This window comes from Dendrobates tinctorius, unplaced genomic scaffold, assembly GCF_039654945.1.
Source record: "Dendrobates tinctorius isolate UK_male_01 unplaced genomic scaffold, ASM3965494v1 ptg000308l, whole genome shotgun sequence".
NCBI classification, from domain to species: Eukaryota; Metazoa; Chordata; class Amphibia; order Anura; family Dendrobatidae; genus Dendrobates; species Dendrobates tinctorius.
In genome coordinates this window covers 1,295,001-1,316,621 of record NW_027361975.1, presented here as the reverse complement: position 1 = coordinate 1,316,621, position 21,621 = coordinate 1,295,001, and the positions used below count along the sequence as shown (strand labels likewise).

The 21,621-nt window shown below is 46.5% G+C and overlaps 1 protein-coding gene across 1 annotated transcript in view; it reads right to left on the bottom strand.

Moving 5' to 3' along the window:
* Positions 1 to 1,808: 1,808 nt before the first annotated feature.
* Positions 1,809 to 21,621, bottom strand: part of LOC141073606 (uncharacterized) — a 47,233-nt gene continuing 27,420 nt past the window's right edge. Inside the window, exons 6-7 of the mRNA XM_073560901.1 lie at positions 13,358 to 13,463; positions 1,809 to 3,650 (exon numbers count right to left, since the gene is read on the bottom strand). Of these exons, the coding sequence (XP_073417002.1) occupies positions 2,752 to 3,650; positions 13,358 to 13,463 (1,005 nt within the window). The 3' untranslated portion in view covers positions 1,809 to 2,751. The remainder of the gene's footprint in view (positions 3,651 to 13,357; positions 13,464 to 21,621) is intronic.

The window sequence follows — 21,621 nt, the reverse complement described above, 5'->3', positions numbered from 1 at the left end:
CACACTTGATTTTGTTGGTCTAGTCAGTTTTTTGTGTGGTCAGCCAGCCCAGGCTGGGGCTGCGCTAAATTTCCACTCTTATTTATCTGTATTTGCCAATTTGCTTTTTGTCCCGTCTCAGAATATTTCAGAGTGCTGATATAGTGGGAGAAGTCTAGTGACGTCAGGGTTAATTTTGCTATCAGAAGTGTTGGACTTTATTTTTGTAGGGTTTTTTGCAGATTGCAGACAGTGTCTTTCCTTTCCTATCCTTTCTAGTTAGTTTGCTCAGCCTATTTTCCTGCCTGTGTCTGTGCTTTCATCTTGTTTCACCGTCAATACATGTGTGGGCTGTCTTTCCTTTGGGATCTGCTCTGGGGCAGTTAGTTTTCCCCTTTTCTTGTTTCAGGCTTATTTAGTACTCCGGCTGTTACGAAGCGTCTAGGACCATCGTAGGTACGCTCCACGGCTGCTGCTAGTTGTGTTAGGATCAGGGATCTGCAATCTACATAGTTACCAACCTCTCTGGCTTTCTGTGACTTAGCTTGTTTTGTTTTTTTTCTCCTCGGTGACCCATTCATAACAGTGTGGTATATGGGGTACAAAGATAGTGGGGCCATTCTTCATTAATGGAAACCTCAATGCCACTGGATATCTAAAATTGCTACATGATGATGTGTTGCCCTCTTTATGCACTGAAGATGGCATGTTCCCTGAGTTTTTCCAGCAAGATGGTGCACCACCACATTATGGGTGTCAGGTCTGGGCATTCCTACAAGGAATCTGACCCCCTTAGACTAGCATTTCTTCTGCGATGTTGCTATCAGTGTGTCAAGATTGGGAGAAGAGGGTTGCATTGACAATCCAACACAATGGGCAGCACTTTGAACACATTTTATAAATGGTCAAAAACTTGTAAATAACTCATGAAAGAATAAAGTTACGATAAAACCAAGCACACCATTGTTTTTCTTGTGAAATTCTCAATAAGTTTGATGTGTAACATGACCCTATTCCCATTGGAAAAAATAAAGTTGGATCCAAAATGCCCAACTTCAAAATGGCCGCCATGGTCACCACCCATCATAATAATAATAATCTTTATTTTTATATAGCGCTAACATATTCCGCAGCGCTTTACAGTTTGCACACATTTTCATCACTGTCCCCGATGGGGCTCACAATCTATATTCCCTATCAGTATGTCTTTGGAGTGTGTGAGGAAACCGGACTGCCCGGAGGAAACCCACGCAAACACGGGGAGAACATACAAACTCCTTGCAGATGTTGTCCTTGGTGGGATATCATGAAAAGTTTCCCCCCTCCCATACACTAATGTGCCACAAACAGGAAGTTGATATCACCAACCATTCCCTTTTTATTTAGGTGTATCCATATAAATTGCCACCCTGTATAAACAAGTATATACCATATTTATCCCCTTACTGCCCCATCTACTGCTTGCCCAGTAGGGTTATCCTCAGGGTATTGTCAAGAGGAAGATGAGAGACACCTGACCCAACAATGCAGATGAGCTGAAGGCTGATATCAAAGCAACCTGGGCTTCCATAACACCTCAGCAGTGCCACAGGCTGATCACCTCCATGCCATGCCACATTGATGCAGTAATTGATGCAACAGGAGCTCCGATCAAGTATTGAGTGCATTTACTGAATATACATTTCAGTAGGCCAACATTTCAGATTTTAAAATAATTTTTCAAGCTGGTGTTATACAGTATTCTAATTTACTGAGATAATGCCTTTTGGTGTTTCATTGGCTGTAAGCCATAATCATCAACATTAACAGAAATAAAAACGTGAAATAGATCACTCTGTAATGACTATTTAATATAGGAATTTCACTTTTTGTATTGAAAAACTTAAATAAATAATCTTTTTGATATTCTACTTTTGAGAAGCACTTGTATTTGTGGCTTCTGCTAACAACAGTGACTGAGTCATGTAGAGTAGGTGAGAAATAAATGACGTAGCAATCAAATACCTGCAGACCCTCTAACGCGCCAAGTAGACCGTAGTAAACCTCACATGATGTGATGCTCCTGCTGAACAGTTATTTGTCTCAATATAGTACATATCCGACAAATCACTGACAGAATAGAGATCATTGTCCACATTCTTATAAACAGCCAGTACTGCTTATTATAACTACTGCCAGGCATCACATATGCTGTATTAATAGGAAAGCAGCTGGCTTTGCCACTACAAATTGTAATATAATACTAAAATATTAATCCTAACCGACGAGACCAGTTTGTCACATTATTATGCTTTAATTTTCTTATACCACCAATAAGCTTTTAATTAGTATTAAATCTTTTTTTTCCCCAAATCTCTGTTTAAACCTTTGTGCATCTTGAAGTGAGGTGTGTCCTACAGTCCAAAAATATGGTACTTTTAATTAGCTATTTCAGCTTTTTTAATAAAAAAAAAATCTGCATCCATTATTATGGCATTTGACTTATTAACAGTAGACTTCTACCTAATACATTGCTTTACAGTTTCACTAATTGGGTAACAACAGGAAAGGGATGAAAATTTCTTCCACACAGAACAGTCCAAAGAGACGGGTGCCATAAAGAGAAGAATTAGGAACAGCAGGTTAGCAACATTTGGCTTATCAAACTTTATCCAAAATATGGGATTTGTACATTAGTCTTCAATAGTTGAGGTTGGTTAGGAAGAGGATATCTTTTTTTCCCCATCTAAATTACGCACAAACTACCTGGATTTGTTGTTATAGAGGTTTTTCTTATGTGTGCATTTTCTGATGTGCAACAAGCCCAGATTTGCTAAGAAAACTTTCTCCACATTCGCTGCAGATCAATTGCTTATTTTCCATGTGAGTCTTTTTGTGCCTGAAAAGGTCTGAACTTGTGATAAAGCCCTTACCACAATAGGAACAATTAAATGGCCTTTCCCCCGTGTGGATCCTCTCATGGTTGACCAAATTGGATCTTGAAGCAAAACATTTTCCACATTCTTGACATGAAAATGGTTTCTCTCCTGTATGGATCCTCTGGTGTTTAATGAGGTTTGATTTCATTCCGAAACTCTTCTCGCAAAGTGCGCAGGTAAACGGCTTCTCTCCCGTATGAATCCTTTGATGTTTCACAAGGTTGGACTTGATCCCAAAGCACTTTCCACAATCGAGGCATGTGAATGGCTTTTCAGCGTTGTGAATTTTCACATGCTTGACAAGGTTGGCCTTCATGGCAAAACATTTTCCACAGTCTGAACAAGAAAATGGTTTATCCCCCGTGTGGATGCTCTGATGAGTTTCAAGGATGGATTGACTGGAGAAAGACAATCCACACTCGGAGCACTGGAAAGATTTCTTACCGGTGTGAATTCGCTGGTGGGCAAGGAAAACCGTTTTACTGGTAAAACTCTTTTTACATGTCATACAGTAAGAGGAGGTCTCTTCTGTTCCGGATGGCACGACAACTTGGGGATTTAAATGAAATGAAGTCTCACAGTCGGAGCACAAATACATGTTTTCTCCACTGTTTTCCTTCTCGTGGGATGACCTGCCCCTGGATTTAAAACACTTCCCACATAGCGAACATAAGTACATATCTTCATCTGTGACAACTGGACTGGAGGAACCATAAGGTGCTTCCGAGAATTTGTGCTCGTTTTCCTCACCATCTAGAAAATAAAAATCAATGTTACCTATCAGCTCTGGTGAATTACATCACATTTTCTTATTATGCGCAAAATACTTTGGTAGATTAGTATACAATCCACTGTCCCGAAAATTCTCAGTTCCATAAAAAATGTTCCTGTTACATGTGCCTAATATTTATGTGTTTCATGTAGCAGGCTAAGGCTGTGTTCACACGTTGCGGTTTTTCCGCGTTTTAGCGGCGGTTTTAAACGCGCGATTTTGCAGCGAAAACGCGAATAAGCATCCCATGCAATCCTATGGGATTCCGCAATGCTGTGCTAATGCTGCGTTTTTTTCCGCGGCTGAAACGCTTCGCGGTAAAAAACGCAGCATGCTCATTAATTTAGCGGAATCGCTGCGATTCCGCCCACATAGGAATGCATTGTTCTGCTTACTTTCCACATGTGGCTGTGCCCACTATGCGAAAAGTAAACAGAACATTTGCGGATGATACCCACGGTCCGGAGGAGAGGAGATTCTCCTCCAGGCTGTGGGTACCATATCCCTGTAAAAAATAGAATTAAAATAAAAAATATTGTTATTCTCACCTTCCGGCGTCCCGCGCAGCCTTCCCGCCTCTCTCCACGCTCCCGGCATCTTCCGGTCCCAGTAATCCTTTGCGAGAATGACCGCGATGACGTCGCGGTCTCGCGGGAGCGCCACGTCTCGCAGTCATTCGTGATGACATCGCGGGAGCGCGACGTCTTGTGGTCATTCGCGCAAAGGATTACTGAGACCGGAAGATGCCGGGAGCATGGAGAGAGGCGGGAAGGCTGGTGAGAATAACAATATTTTTTATTTTTTGTATTATTTTTTACATCCTATCTTTTACTACTGATGCCGCATAGGTAGCCTCCGTAGTAAAAAGTTGGTCACACTTGTCAAACACTATGTTTGACGAGTGTGACCAACCTGTCAATCAGTTCTCCAAGCGAAGCTCCAGATAGCTTGGAAAACGCTAGCATTCTGCAATATAATTACGCTTGCAAATCGCTAGTTTTTCCGCGGGAAAATCGCGGGAATTTAAAATGTGATTTTCCCGCAGAATGGAATTCCGGAATTCTCGCGGTAACTTCCGCGGGAATTCCACTACGTGTGAACTTAACCTAACTATACTACCTGTAACCACTATTTCACTTATTACAATCAGTCATTTTTCCTGACAACAAATTGAAGATGGACAGAGCCCTCACTGCTTTACTAATGTTCAAATCCTAAAATTAGTTTTAAAAGGGCTATTCAGTCTAATCAGCAAAGTCTTCAGTCACAGAGACTGCAAAATTGTAAAAATGTGCAATGTCTCGATTCTCCCATATGCCCTGTGTGAGGGGGCGATCACAAGTCACCTAGACTCCTGCAATTCTCTTCCGTTGAAAGAAGCCAGATGAGACTAGTCAGCACTTGACCACCCCCGCGCATGGGCTATTCAGGGGGAATCACGACAGATTGCGTACTGCAGAGTTTGCTTCGGAGATCAGATAACCCCTTTAAGGAAGCAAGGTACTTGTATATCATCCAACAAGCTCAATATCACATACTGGGTTATCAGATAAAGTGTTCAGCCTCAAATAATATACAGCGTCTTATAGTAAGAAAGGTTACAGTTGTGGCCAAAAGTATTGACACCCCTGCAAATCTGTTAGATAATACTCAGTTTCTTCCTGAAAATGATTGCAAACACAAATTCTTTGGTATTATCTTCATTTAATTTGTCTTAAATGAAAAAACACAAAAGAGAACGAAGCAAAAAGCAAAACATTGATCATTTCACACAAAACTCCAAAAATGGGCCAGACAAAAGTATTGGCACCCTCAGCCTAATACTTGGTTGCACAACCTTTAGCCAAAATAACTGCAACCAACCGCTTCCGGTAACCATCAATGAGTTTCTTACAATGCTCTGCTGAAATTTTAGACCATTCTTCTTTGGCAAACTGCTCCAGGTCCCTGATATTTGAAGGGTGCCTTCTCCAAACTGCCATTTTTAGATCTCTCCACAGGTGTTCTGTGGGATTCAGGTCTGGACTCATTGCTGGCCACCTTAGAAGTCTCCAGTGCTTTCTCTCAAACCATTTTCTAGTGCTTTTTGAAGTGTGTTTTGGGTCATTGTCCTGCTGGAAGACCCATGACCTCTGAGGGAGACCCAGCTTTCTCACACTGGACCCTACCTTATGCTGCAAAATTTGTTGGTAGTCTTCAGACTTCATAATGCCATGCACACGGTCAAGCAGTCCAGTGCCAGAGGCAGCAAAGCAACCCCAAAACATCAGGGAACCTCTGCCATGTTTGACTGTAGGGACCGTGTTCTTTTCTTTGAATGCCTTTTTTCTCCTGTAAACTCTATGTTGATGTCTCTGCCCAAAAAGCTCTACTTTTGTCTCATCTGACCAGAGAACGTTCTTCCAAAACGATTTAGGCTTTTTCAGGTAAGTTTTGGCAAACTCCAGCCTGGCTTTTTTATGTCTCGGGGTAAGAAGTGGGGTCTTCCTGGGTCTTCTACCATACAGTCCCTTTTCATTCAGACGCCGACGGATAGTACGGGTTGACACTGTTGTACTCTCGGACTGCAGGGCAGCTTGAACTTGTTTGGATGTTAGGGTACCGTTACACTTAGCGATGCACCAGCGATCCCGACAACGATATGGATTGCTGGTGCATCGCTAAGTGGTCGCTAGTGAGCTGCCACACAGGCAGATCTCACCAGCGACATAGCAGGGGTCGGGGGTCGTTACTTACCTGTCAGACGCGGCGATCCTGACGTCCTCCCGCCCGCGTCCACGCATCGCTCGTCTGCGCCACAGGAAGCGCCCGACGAGAAATGATCCAGGACGTTCTCGCGCGACCAGCGATGAGCAGCGGGGGAGCAGGTCGGAGGTAAGTATCAGACATAGCAATATCGCTGCTACGTCACAAAATCGGTGACGTAACAGCGATATTGCTAGCGATATCGCTATGTGTAACGGGGGCTTTAGTCGAGGTTCTTTATCCAACATCCGCACAATCTTGCGTTGAAATCTCTTGTCAATTTTTCTTTTCCGTCCACATCTAGGGAGATTAGCCACAGTGCCATGGGCTTTAAACTTCTTGATGACACTGCGCACGATAGACACAGGAACATTCAGGTCTTTGGAGATGGACTTGTAGCCTTGAGATTGCTCATGCTTCCTCACAATTTAGTTTCTCAAGTCCTCAGACAGTTCTTTGGTCTTCTTTCTCTTCTCCATGCTCAATGTGGTACACACAAGGACACAGGACAGAGGTTGAGTCAACTTTAATCCATGTCAACTGGCTGCAAGTGTGATTTAGTTATTGCCAACACCTGTAAGGTGCCACGGGTAAGTTACAGGTGCTGTTAATTACACAAATTAGAGAAGCATCACATGATTTTTCGAACAGTGCCAATACTTTTGTCCACCCTCTTTTTTATGTTTGGTGTGGAATTATATCCAATTTGGCTTTAGGACAATTCTTTTTGTGTTTTTTCATTTAAGACAAATTAAATGAAGATAATAATACCACAGAATTTGTGTTTGCAATCATTTTCAGGAAGAAACTGATTATCTGACAGAATTGCAGGGGTGTCAATACTTTTGGCCACAACTGTATGTATTCTTTACTTAAATATACCTATTTATTAGATTCATTTTTTATTTTTTTCTACTTTTTTAAAAACTTTTTTACTTAGTCCCTCTATGAGACTACCTTTTTGTACTTGGATCACTGGTATAATGCTAGTGCATTATAATGCATTAAAATGCATTATAATTGTCAGTAAGCCTCTTAGACCATGATCTGGACGTGGAATGCAGTGAATATTTCTTTCTCTATAGCAGCGAGCACAGGAGTTATCCGCAGCAGCTGTCTCCTGCCTCTGTGACCCGCTGCTCCGCAGATGCCGCTCCCCCACCTTCCCACCACAGACGGTACATCCGGACTATAAGACACACCTACCCCATTTTCCTCCACATTTCTGGAGGAAAAAAGTGCGTCTTATAGTCCAAAAAATACGGTAATTCCTTATCTTTCTTGTAGAAATCCATAGATGAAATTGTATGCTAATGAGCTGTAAAAGTGCAGTTCGCAGGCTTTGCTCTTACATATCTCCTCTCTCCTTATTCCCCACCCGCCACCTGTCTCTGTGAGCTCCACATGGCGCTGCAGAACCCCTCATAAGACTCGAGCACTCCTACCTATAGTGCTGCGACAGTTTGAGAAAGATTCAGAGAATCATAACGTCACTAACAGTCTCAATCATTAAGATGCACTGTCCGAATTTTAACCAAATGTATCATTTTTCTAAATCAACATCTACATGTTTGCTGGATAATTTGAGTACAGTGAATATCTTTCTTTATATCTCCTATCTAACAGATCACAGGCAGGAGGCCGGCAGTGGGCAGAGGTTGGGGAGGGTGGCAGGAAGCTGACAGTGGGCAAAGATTGGGGAGAGAGGTAGGAGGCCGGCCGTGAACAGAGGTTGAGGCGAGAGGCCGGCAGTGGGCAGAGGTTGGGGAGAGAGGCAGGAGGTCGACAGTGAGGAGAGAAGAGGTCGGCAGTGGGCAGAGAAGCAGGAGGTTGGCAGTGGGCAGAGAAGCAGGAGATCAGTAACTTCAGAGCCCAGAGCAGCTTATTAGCATACAATTTCATCTATGGATTTGTCTAAAGCAGCTAAATGGATTTCTCCAATAAAGGTGAGGAATTACTCAGCATTAAAGCGCCTTTATATACAGGTCATTAGTTTGGAGCCTTCATTGAGGAACACAGGTAACCATGGGTGTATGCTGCTGTCGATAGGAGGTTGACACTAGGCAAAAAGAGGAAAATAGCTCTTCCTCAGCAGTATACACCCACCGACAGGCACCAAGTACCTCAATTAGTGTTAAAGCAGTAGGAGAAGCAACCCAAACTCAACATATGTACTAACCCAACAAAGGCATGTAGGCCCAAAGCAGTGCAAACAGTTAGGGAGGGTGCTATATCCCCCAATGAAGGCTCCAAGAAATATTTTACGGTGAGTACCAAAAATCCCTCTTTCTTTATCGCGTCATTTGGGGACACAGTTAACCGTAACCATGAGACGTCCCAAAGCAGTCCCAAGGGTGGGAAACAGAAAGAATGCAAAGAAAACAAACTTAAGTAGGCTGTTGTGTAACCACCACTTGCAGCACCTTTCTTCCCACCAGGGCTGTGGAGTCGGACTCCATTTTGGTCGAGTCGGAGTCATGGAAATTGAGAAGTCGGAGATTTGGCTTACCGACTTCCACAGCCCTGGTATGAGGGAGTCGGAGTCGTGGAGTTGAAGTTGGAGTCGGTGTCATGGAAATTGAGGAGTTTGAGTTGGAGGTTTGGCTTACTGACTCCACAGCCCTGCTTCCCAGGCCTACATCAGTCGAGGCATGGGTATGAACCCTGTAAAACCTCGCAAAAGTGTGCAAAGATGACCAGGTCACATCTTTACAAATCTGTAAAGCGGAACCCTGGTGACGAACTGCCCAGGAAGCTCCCACCGCCCGGGTGCAGTGAGCCTTTACTCCCGGATGAGGCGGTTTGTCCTGAACGCGATATACCTCCAATATTGCCGAACGAATCCAACGGGCAATAGTTGATTTGGAAGTTAGAAGCCCCTTACGACGACCTTCAGAGATGGCAAAAAGGGCATCAGAGAGGTGAAAGGAAGCAGTCCTTGAGAGGTAGACTAGGATAGCGCTGACAAGATCCAACTTGTGGAGGGACTTCTCCTGGGGATGAACCAGAGAGGGACAGAGAGAGAAGGACAATTTCTACATTAATGTGAAATGAAGAAACCACCTTAGGCAACAAGGAAGAAACGGGTCTGAGAACTACATTGTTCTGATGGAGAATCAGGACCGGAGAACGGCAGGACATTGCCGCTAACTCAGAAACTCTCCTGATGGACATAATGGAAACTAAAAAAAGCCACTTTCCATGACAGGAGAAGATGTAATGTCTTGAATGGGCTCAAAAGGAGGGCGTTGAAGTGTGCCAACGACAAGATCCCATGGATCTATGGGGTAAGATTCCATGGATCTATCGGAGGACGATAAGGAGGTGCCAGGTGGGCGACTCCTTGAAGTGAAGTCTTTGCCTAGGAACGAGAAGCCAGATTTCGTTGGAAAAGAATGGACAGAGTGGAAACTTGACCATTTAGAGCACCGAGAGATAGACCAGAATCAACACCCGCTTGTAGAAACCCCAGGATAGAAGGAAGGGAAAAAGACAAAGACAAAATTGTTGTCCTCACTAAACGGAAAGAAGGCCTTCAAGTATCTGTGGTAGATATGCGAGGAATCTGGTATTTTAGCCCTAATCATGGTCTGAATGACCTGATGGGAAAAATTGGCCTCCCCCTCAGGACTGCAGCCTCAACGGCTATGCCGTTAAAATCAGACACTGAACTCTGGTGGAAGAGGGGGCCTTGTGAGAGAAGATCTGGATGGTCTGGAAGCCTCTAGGGAGCGTCCATGAGCATGTTCACCAGCTCCGCGTACCAGGCCCTTCTTGGCCAGTTGGAGCTACCATGATTACGGGAGATCCGTCCACCTTTATTCTTTATTACGACTCGAGGAATCAAGGAGAGAAGCGGGAAAAAGATAAGGTAGCTTGAATTGGGACCACGGGATCACTAGGGCATCGCAACCTCTGGGGGCAGAGGCCAGGTCGAAGGGAAGAGCTGTGTACTGATAATGGTCCTCCTGTATCGCAAACTGTAGGAGTTCTCCTGGTTCCATGGGGGGGGGAGTCAGTTTTGTAACGGACGTGACACTCTCTCTGACCAAGGCATCGTCGGCCACCGACAACCAGGCCTCCCGGAAGAGAACGCAGAGGAGAACCTGTTGGCGCAGGACCCAGAAGGCTTGGAAGAGAGACCCCTTTGTCGCCAGTGAGGAGCTGGTTTATACGACGGCTTCTTCCTTTCCCCTTGGGAGGAAGAGCGGACCTGCTGGCAGGGAATCCCTGAAGAAGAGAAGGGCCGAAAGGAACAGAAATGAAGCAACCTTTTCCTATTGAAAGAACGTTTAGGCATGGACTGGGGAAGACAGGTGCTTTTCCCGCTGGTAGCATCTGAAATTATCTGATCCAGTTTGGACCCCAAAAGCCTAGAACCTTGAAAGGCAAGGATAGTGAGATACTTTCCTGAGGGTGGATCTGCATTCCACGATTTCAACCAGAGGATGAAGCGTATAGCAATGATGTTGCTGTTTGCCCTGGCGGAACAACCGGCCGCATCTAAGGAGGCGATCAGAAGATATTTGCCAGCATGGGCAATCTGTTTTGCCCAATCTGCCATCTCATCTGGAGGAGCTGCTGCTAGGATAGCCTGATAAAACATTCTTGCCCAGGCAGACATAACTTTGCCATCCAGGTGGAGGCAAAAATGGGACAGAGGGAAGCGCCAGCCGCTTCAAAGGCCTTAAGAAATGCACCGTCTGGCAGAGACAAGACTGTCTTGGAAGACAGGCAAGAAACTGGCAGGTTCACATTGGTAGATGGGCAGAGTCCCCTAAAGAGGTTTGGACTAAAGGGATAAAGAATGTCTAGCGGTTTTCCTTCCCGGGAAGCGTTTTTCAGGATGTTCCCAGTGTTTCGCCATAATTGCTTCAAATTCCCTGTGATTGGAAAAAGTTTGTGAAGGACGTTTTACCCGTGTGAAGGAAATGGAGTGTTCCTGAGCATGTGCCTCATCCTGCTTTAGGTTAAGAGTTTGGGTAATTGCCAAGATAAGGCTATTGACCATATGCTGCATTTTTGAGACCTGGTCAGTATCAGACTCAGACTGGGAAACCACATCCGACCCAAAAGCCGCCTCCGAGGAGGGGGCATCCTAGATGATGCAGAGGGTCCCCATGAACTGGATGAGGAACTGGAAAGAAAGAGCTTGCTTCCATTGTGAAGGTCGCGATCAGGTGCGTGCAAATCACCATGAGAGGCGTTTGGAGCACTGGTGGTGGCAGACAAATGTGGAAGATGCTCCAGGACCTGAACCAGGGACTGATACTTTTGGCAGGTCATAGACCAACTGTGACATGGCAACAGCCTACTCTCATCCCGAACATTAGGGTGCTCTTGTGGGGCAGCTATGTTGGAAGGACTGCAGGATAGGGAAAAAGGGGAAGGATGACCTGAGGACCAACTTCCTTTGCAAAGGGCACAGGCGTAATGAACCACAGGAGGCTTAGTGTGGCAACGAGAAGCTTCTGCAGGGTTGGGTATAAGTTGAGCCTTGGTAATACTGCTGAGAAGGGCTATACAGGGGAAGAGAGAGAGAGCGAGAGAGAGAAGGACCTACCCAATGTCAGTGACGGTCAGCAGATGACTGTGAGGTTAGCTGTGTCCCCCTGTGGCAGATGTCTGCAGGCTAAATGCAGGTAGGATGCAGAGGGCGCAGAAAATGTGCAGATAAAGGCCGTCTCAGACAGGCTTATATCTGCTGAGGCACAAGTACCGATATCGCATCAGCTGAGCTGTGTTACAGCAAGCAAGATGCAGAGTGGTGGGGATGACTGAAAAGCCGGATGGTGAAAAAGTAAACTTCTGATTGGCTGACACGCCGGGGAGCGTGAACTGCCAAGATGATCTGCAGGCTGGTGGAAACAGAAAGTGCCCAACAGATGGGTTGTATCGCCGAGGGCATATACCGGCAGGGAGAATGTGCTCCATGACTGGAGCAAAAGCGCGCCGAGGATACGAGCGCAAAAAGGGGTGTGTGGCCAGGTCAGAGTAGGAGAATCTGACCCAGCTAGACCTGCCACTGGTGTAAAAAAATCGCGCAATTCAAACGTGCGGTGTATAAGGTACGGCCAGGAAACAAGGGGGATGACCCCAATGTATGGGACTGGCCAGGGAGAAATGGCCGTGGCTGTGTGGGGATTATTGCATTAAAGCCGCCCTGTCCTATGTCTGAATGGGACTAAAAATTGATGTGTGCCGCTGCGGGGGGTGGGGGGGGGGAAATCATACATACCTGCAAGTTGGGTCCCCGGTTCCTCTTCACCGATGAGGATGCCTTCAGGAGCCCTCAGATGGATGAGGGTCCTGATATGATAGGTCCTCCTTCCCGCACCATCTCCAGATGGTGCATAAGACGGCGTCAACCCATTACAAGGGGGGGAAGTCACCACTAGTGACTACCGTCTTCCTCCCAGCCCTCTCCGAGGAGAGAGGTGGGGTGCAGAAAAGGCAAGGACCAGCCAGAGAGGGGATTAGGTCTCGCCTGTGGGTCCGAGAGTGGGCGATGTGGGTGACACCACACTACTCTCCCAGTCGCATAGGTACGGGAAAACAAGTTGAGAAATTACACCCTGTTACCCTAAGGAAGAAGAACCTGAAAGACAAAAGGAAAAGATTAACAAAACACAACAAGAAACTGAAAAGGAAAAAATGCGGATCTGGGATCAGATCCAGGTCCGCCTCCTACAGACACTAAGCTTAAACTGAGGTACTTGGTGCCTGTTGGTGGGTGTATACTGCTGAGGAGGAGCCATTTTCCTTTTTTTGCATAGTGTCAGCCTCCTAGCGACAGCAGCAAACACCCATGGTTTCCTGTGTCCCCCAATGAAGTGATAAAGAAATCCTGACTACAGACTTCTTTTAAATCTGCAGCATCTTCATTTTGATCGACTCTCTGATATGTGACTTTTCAAAAGTTACTACAGCGTAAGGTACATACCTGAACTGATATTTAAGGCCAGATGCTCTTCTTTAATCTGTACATATGTGTCTTCTCTTTCAATTTGTGGCATAAGAAGAAGCTTCACATCTTTAAAGTCTTCAGACTAAAATTTAACCAAGAATAAATGTTTAAAAGAGCGTTGTCCACCTTTATTTTTTTTTTTATTTTTTACAAGCCCAGAATGCTGAAAAACATAAGAATGTATATTTATCGAACTCACCCAATTCACTCCTCTAGTTCACTAGTTATCAGAAGTAGAACAAACTGTAAAGGGAGTGAGGGTCAAACACAACATAAACATAGATCATATAAAAAAATGTGCAATAAAGACCAATATAAAAAATAGCTAATCCAAAAGGTAATTATTTACGATAACAATAAAAATGTATAAATAATGACAGCTGAGTCTGGTAAAGGCGCATGTTTGCCAATATAAATATACTAAACCCCTAATATGCTCATTGTAGAGAGGTAATATGGACACAATAGGGATTTTTGTGTGTACTCACCGTAAAATCCTTTTCTCCTAGCCAATTATTGGGGGACACAGGACCATGGGTGTTATGCTTCTTGCCACTAGGAGGACACTAAGTGAACACAGAAAAAGTTAACTCCTCCTCTGCAGTATACACCCTCTCGCTGGCTGAGATTTCCCCAGTTCGGTGAAAAAAGCAGTAAGAGTATTAAACAAAGAACAATTAAACTATGTCAAAACCTAAGGCTATGTGCACACGCTGCAGAATCACCTGCGAGTTTTTCCGCGCGGATCCGCAGGTAAAACCGCAGGTAAAGTGACCTGCGGTTTTCCCCTGGACAATGGAACAGGTGTCAAACCACTGCGGAATCCGCAGAAAGAATTGACATGCTGCGGTTTGTAAACCGCGTGGAAAAAACCACAACGTGGGCACAGCGGTTTTGAAAACCCATAGGATAGCATGGTACTGTACCATGTCTGCAGAACTGCTGCGGATCCGCAGTGCCAAAAACGCTACGGAACCGCAGCAGAATCCACAGCGTGTGTACATACCCTAAGAATGAAACCAAAAGCCCATAGGCTAACAGGATGGGTGCTGTGTCCCCCAATGATTGGCTCGGAGAAAAGGATTTTACCGTGAATACGCACAAAAATCCCTATTTCTCCTACGCCTCATTGGGGGACACAGGACCATGGGACGTCCTAAAGCAGTCCCTGGGTGGGGAGCAATACAACTGCTAATGCCCCAAGTATCACTGGCATAACGCTGTGGTACTGCCGATTGCAGAATGCCCTTGCCAAGAGCCGCATTCGCAGATGCCTGAGAGTGAATTTGGTAATGTTTTGCAAAGGTATGCAAGCTGTACCAAGTCACAGCCTTGCAGACCTGTTCTGCCAACGCCTGGTGCCGAATGGCCCAAGAGGCGCCCACTGACCAGGTAGAATGCGCCTTAATACCTGCTGCGATAGGTGTGCCCCTGACACGGTAGGATTCCTGAATAGCCAAGCGAATCCACCTAGCTAGCGTGGCTTTTGAGGCGGCTAGACCCTTCCTATGCCCCTCTGGAAGTACAAACAGGGCATCTGACTTGCGGAAGGGAGCCATCCGCAAGATGTACCATCTAAGAGCCCTAACCACATCCAGAGTGTGGAGGGCCTTCTCAATGCGATGAACTGTGCCAGACAGAAGGAAAGCAAAACAATTTCCTCATTGAGATGAAAGGAAGACACGACTTTTGGCAGAAAAGACGGAGATGTCCTCAAAACTGCCTTGTCCTGATGAAAATTCAGGAACGGAGGACGGCAGGACAGGGCCGCCAATTCCGAAACTCATCTGATTGAAGTAACTGCCACTAGAAAGACTACCTTCCAAGAGAGAACAGTTAGTGGCATGTCCTGCAGTGGTTCGAAAGGGACTTCTTGTAACGCTCCGAGAACCAAGTTAAGGTCCCATGATTCCAAAAGGCCTTTTATAGGGAGGCGCCACATGCAATTTGTTGGCAATTTTGCGTTGGAATAGAACTTACAAAGCTGAAATTTGGCCTTTGAGCGAGCTAAGCGCGAGGCCTGACTCTAGTCTGGATTGTAGGAATTCCAATATGGAAGGGATGGAGAACACCAATGGGGATCGACCATGGTCCTTGCACCACGAGAAAAAGATCTTCCAGGCGCAGTGATAAATACGCGTGGACACGGGCTTCCTAGCACTAATCATGGTGGAGATCACCTCGTGCTAAAATCCAGGATTCCATGGCCATGCTGTCAAAGACAAGGCCCCGGAGTTCTGGTGGTAAACCGGGCCCTTGTCGGCGATAAGTTGGACTAGTTCTGCGTACCATGCTCGGTGCGGCCAATCTGGTGCGACTAGGATCACTCGTACCCCCTCTGCTCTGATCTTCTTGATGACCCTTGGAAGCAAGGGAAGAGGGGGAAAAATGTACAGGAGTCGAAACCGGTGCCACGGCAGAACTAGGGCGTCTGCTCCGATGGCGCATGAATCGCGCGATCAGGCAATGAATCGAGGAACTTTGTTGTTTAGTCTTGAGGCCATGAGATCCACATAGAGTCCCCCAGCGATGGCAAATCTGCTGAAAAACTTCTGGATGGAGAGACCACTCTCCTGAGGCAAGGCCCTGGTGACTGAGAAAATCCGCCACCCAATTTTCTATGCCCGGGATGTAGATTGCTGAGATGCGCGAATGGTTGATCTCGGCCCAATGGAGGATGTGACTCACTTCGAGCATGGCCATCATGCTCCGAGTACCCCCCTGACGTGACAGTTGATATACGCCAAAGCCGTGGCATTGTCAGATTGGATCCTGATGGGGTGACATGCGAGGAGATGGTGGAAACTCAGTAGGGCTAAGCTGATCACTCATATCTCCAAGATGTTGATGGGGACACGAGACTCACGAATTGACCAAAGACCCTGTGCCGTGTGGTGGCGAAAAACCGCACCCCAGCCAAGACTACATGCGTCGGTTGTCACCACAAACCATCTTACAGAGAGAAAGGACTTCTCTTGATTCAGGGAGGTTTTCAGTGTCCACCACCTGAGGGTTTGTCTGACCCGCAGGGACAGAAGGAACCGACGGTCCAGGGAGAACGGGTTCTTGTCCCAAGTCAACAGCAGCGCATGTTGTAAAGGGCGAAGATGAAACTGTGCAAATGGGACCGCTTCTATTGCTGGTACCATCTTTCTGAGAACCCTCATGCTGAAACGAATGAAGTGAGAAACTGGTCGGGAAAGAGTCCACGCTCCCTGTTTTAACGCTCGTGCCTTTTCTGGAGGGAGAATGACCAACCCACGGGAAGTGTCCAAGATCACTCCCAAAAAGGAAACCTGCTGAGCGGGTGCCGGAGAAGACTTCTGCGAGAAAGTGTATTTACTGTGATATCTACGGATTCCTCGCAGGCTGGAAGGGACGGACCCTCGATGAGTAGGTCGTCCAGATACAGAAGTACCACCACTCCCCGAGCGTGAAGAATGGCCATGACAGCCGCCATGACCTTTAACGTTGGTAAAGACTCTGGGGGAGGTGGCAAGTCCGAAAGGCAAGGCAACGAACTGGAAGTCTTCGCGAACTGCGAAGCGCAGGAACTGCTGGTGGGATGGGCAAATTGGGATGTGAAGGTAAGCATCTTTGATATCGATGGATGCTAGAAACTCTCCTCTTTCCATGGAGGCGACGACTGAACGGACAGATTCCATTCTGAATCGCCGTACCTTGACAAACTGATTTAACAGTTTGAGGTCCAGTATGGGACACATCGTACCGTCCTTCTTTGGAACCACAAAAAGGTTTGAATAAAAACCCTTAAACCTTTCGTCTTGAGGGACCATAATGATGACTCCATCCCTTTGCAGCGCATGAACGGCCCGAAGGAAGGCTGTTGCCTTTGTCTTGGGAGGTGAGGACCGGAAAAAACATGTCGGGGGTTGGTAGAAAATTCTATTTTGCATCCGGAGGACACCAGCTCCCTGACCCACTTGACGTGGACGACTGCGAGCCAGGTCTGACTGAAGTGGATGACCGCCTACTTTGTCGGTGTCCGCCGGATACCGCAACAAGTCATTGTGTAGAGGATCTATGGGATCTGGCTCCCCTAGATCCAGATGCCCTTGGCCTGGGTTTCCAAGAGCAGTTAGGTCTGTATGAGACCTGAGAACCTCTGTCTCCACGCGGGGACCGACCTGATCTGGAAGAGAAGGTTGTGGAGGACCACCTGGAATTGTTGCGAAAGGGCTGAAAACGAGTCGGCTGTTGAGTCCGAAATGGCCGCACAGGCCTTTGTTGGGGAAGGAATTTACGCTTCCCCCCGGTAGTGTCAGAAATGAGTTGATCCAGTCTCTCTCCAAATAGACAACCGGTTTGATAAGGCAGAGAAGTCAACGATCTTTTGGAAGTGGAATCTGCCCACCTGTCACGGAGCCATAGGGCCCTTCTAATGGAGACTGCATTTGCGGCTGCATGTGCAGCGCAATTGGCAGCATCTATAGAAGCGTCCACTACAAAATCTCCTGCGTGAACTATCTGACTGGCAACACTGGCTGCCTCCGGAGGAAGATTGCTATCCTGGATAGCAGTAACTAACACCTCTGCCCAGGTGGCCATAGCCTTAGCCACCCAAGTCACCGCGAAAGATAGAAAGAGCGCCGCCCCTGAAGCCTCAAAAACTGAGCGAGCAAGATAGTCAATCTGACGATCAGAGGGGTTCATAGAATCATAGAATCGCAGAGTTGGAAGGGACCTCCTGGGCCATCTGGTCCAACCCCCTGCTCAAAGCAGGATTCGCTAAATCATCCCAGTCAGATGTCTGTCCAGCCTCTGTTTGAAGACTTCCATTGAAGGAGAACTCACCACTTCTCGTGGCAGCTTGTTCCATTCATTGATCACTCTAACTGTCAAAAAGTTTTTTCTAATATCTAATCTGTGTCTCCTCCCATTCAGTTTCATCCCATTGCTTCTAGTCTTTCCTTGTGCAAATGAGAATAAAGTTGATCCTTCTACAATGTGACAGCCCTTTAGATATTTGTAGACAGCTATTAAGTCTCCTCTCAGTCTTCTCTTTTGCAAACTAAACATTCCCAAATCCTGCAACCTTTCCTCATAAGACAGGGTTTGCAGACCGGTCACCATTCTGGTCGCTTTTTTCTGAACTTGCTCCAGTTTGTTGATGTCTTTTTTAAAATGTGGTGCCCAAAACTGGACACAATATTCCAGATGAGGTCTGACCAAAGAGGAGTAGAGGGAAATAATGACTTCACGTGATCTAGACTGTATGCTTCTGTTAATACATCCTAGAATTGCATTTGCCTTTTTTGCTGCTGCATCACACTGTTGACTCATATTCAGTCTGTGATCTATTAGTATACCCAAGTCTTTTTCACATGTGCTGTTGCTTAGCCCTATTCCTCCCATTCTGTATATGCTTTTTTCATTTTTATTGCCCAGATGTAGTACTTAGCATTTTTCCCTGTTAAAAACCATTCTGTTAGTTGCTGCCCACTTCTCCAGTTTATTTACATCTTTTTGAATCCTCTCTCTCTCTTCTCTAGTATTAGCTATCCCTCCTAGCTTAGTGTCATCAGCAAATTTAATCAGTTTACCCTCAATTCCTTCATCTAAATCGTTGATAAAGATGTTGAACACTACAGGGCCCAGGACAGAGCCCTGTGGTACCCCACTTGAGACATTCTTCCAGCTGGATGTGCAGCCATTTACGACCACTCTTTGGGTCCGATCACTAAGCCAGTTATGAATCCACCTAACAGTTGCCTTGTCCATTCCATACTTAGTCATTTTTTCAATAAGGATTGTATGAGATACTTTGTCAAATGCTTTGCTGAAGTCAAGATATACTATATCTACAGCATTTCCTTGATCCCCCAATCAGTGATTCCGTCATAGAAGGAAATTAAGTTAGTCTGACATGACTTATTAGTTACAAACCCATGCTGACTCTGTTTAATCACTTCATTCTTATCCAGGTGCTGACATACATGTTTTTTGATAATTTGCTCAAAGATCTTTCCTGGTATAGAAGTCAGACTCACCGGCCTATAGTTGCCTGGGTCCACCTTCTTCCCCTTTTTTTTTTTGACTGAAGAACCTTCAGAAACAGATAGGAGCATTTTGGAAGCAAGACGCGATATAGGAGGATCCACAGAAGGGGACTGTAACCAGTCCTTCATTAGTTCTGGAGCAAAAGGGTATTTTGCCTCAATAGGCTTTTGACCTGAGAACCATTTATGTGGCCGGTCCCTATGTCTCTGGACAATGCCCTTAAACTCTGAATGGCTGGCAAATACCCTGTGAACACGTTTAGTCTTTTTAAAAGATACGTGTTCTGGAGCGGTGAGATTCTCCTCGTCCAACTTCAGAATCCTGCTGACTCTAAGAGAATCAAGCGACTCGTGGTCATTTGGGGGTTCTGAGGTACTGACATGTCAGACTCTTATTCAGAGTCATGTTCGCTGTGAACATTGGGAGAGGGAGAGCGAGAGACAGAACTCGCAGATGCTGAAGCGCGAGCGTGACTGGGGGAAACGTCATGAGTCAGTTTTCTAGAGACCTGACCATCCCTTGAACTAATACGGCCCCTGCTGGTGGACGGTTCCCGGCCGTCACCAGAACCCTCCTCGGTTGGCGAAGGCACGTTTTGACTTAAAGAGGAGTCCCGGGGGGAGTCTATAGCTTTGGTCAGTGACTCCACAGACCGTGTCAGGGACGCAGCCCACTCAGGGGGACTAAATTCAGAAGGCCCAGTGGCAGCGCATGGCGTTTGAGCACAAGCAAGGTCACAATCCGTGCATAACGGATTAGTTTGGGCACTGGGCAAGGCAGTCTTGCACGTGGCACAAGAGGTAAAAAACGCAGTGTGCTTCTTAGTAGCCCTTTTGGCCTCCTTAGATTGAGACAGTGTCCCCAAAGGGTTACAGGCAGAGCCTGGGCTGCAGATGATGTGAAAGCTTTCTTCTGAAGAGGCAAATGCAGGTTACCCACAGTCCTGATGTTGTGTCCCCAGGAGGAATAGTGGTGGCCCTGCAGCGTCGCCAGGTGCTGTCAGTCAGTGCGCGCCCCCCCCTGCAGCCGTCACAGAGCAAGCTGAGGTGAAAAAAAGACATCGTCCCCGAGACTAGCAGGGCGCTTTTCGTACAGAGCGAGAAGCGCCAAGGACGTGGGCGGCGCTATGGAAATCGCGGCCTAGTCGGCCGAAAAGCCGGGACCTACCCGCTCTCAGCGCTTCTCCCAGGGACCAGGACCCGACCCCATACCTCCAATCCGGTGCTCACGCAGGGCGCGCTGTCCAGGACCCAGGCTGCAGATCTCATCCTCCCGGGCGATGCAGCAGAGCCGGAGGAGTTCTTAAAGGAGTATACTTCAATCGATCCTCCCTATAGGCATGGGGATGGAGAGGCCATGGGGCTGATTCAGGGCATCCGAAGCGCTACTCAAGTCTTCTCCATGCACTCCGTGCGCTTGCCTTCTTATCCGTGCGGGGAAATCGGGACCGTGAAGGAACCGTCGCCCAGAAGAATCAGGTATGCCCCAGTCATTGCAGGAGAGGGTACGGGGAGGTATACTCCGTGTTCTCGCCTGTTGTTGGTTCGGTGGAGAGCGGATCCTTGAAAGGAATATGTCGCCCCCTTCACTCCGTTAATTAAAAAATAAAAATTTACAGAAAAAATTCAAAAATCGAAAATATAAACGTTGGGGCCTGAAGCCAGACCCAAGTGCCTCCTACAGACACTAAGCAAGAACTGGGAAAATCTCAGCCAGCGAGAGGGTGTATACTGCAGAGGAGGAGTTAACTCTTTTCTGTGTTCACTTAGTGTCCTCCTAGTGGCAAGCAGCATAACACCCATGGTCCTGTGTCCCCCACTGAGGCGTAGGAGAAAATGCCCAGGAATGATAGGCTTCCTCAAAAAAAGTGTGTGTAAAGAGATAGATAGATATATAGATAAATAAATATATATATATACCGTATATACTCGAGTATAAGCCTACCCGAGTATAAGCCGACCCCCCTAATTTTGCCACAAAAAACTGGGAAAACTTATTGACTCGAGTATAAGCCTAGGGTGGGAAATGCTCCATAGATTATTCCCCCATATGCTGCCCTCATAAGAAGCTCCATAGATTATTCCCCCATATACTGCCCCCATAAGAAGCTCCATAGATTGTTCCCCCATATGCTGCCCCCATTAGAAGCTCCATATTGTTCCCCCAGATACTGCCCCCATTAGAAGCTCCATATTGTTCCCCCATATACTGCCCCATTA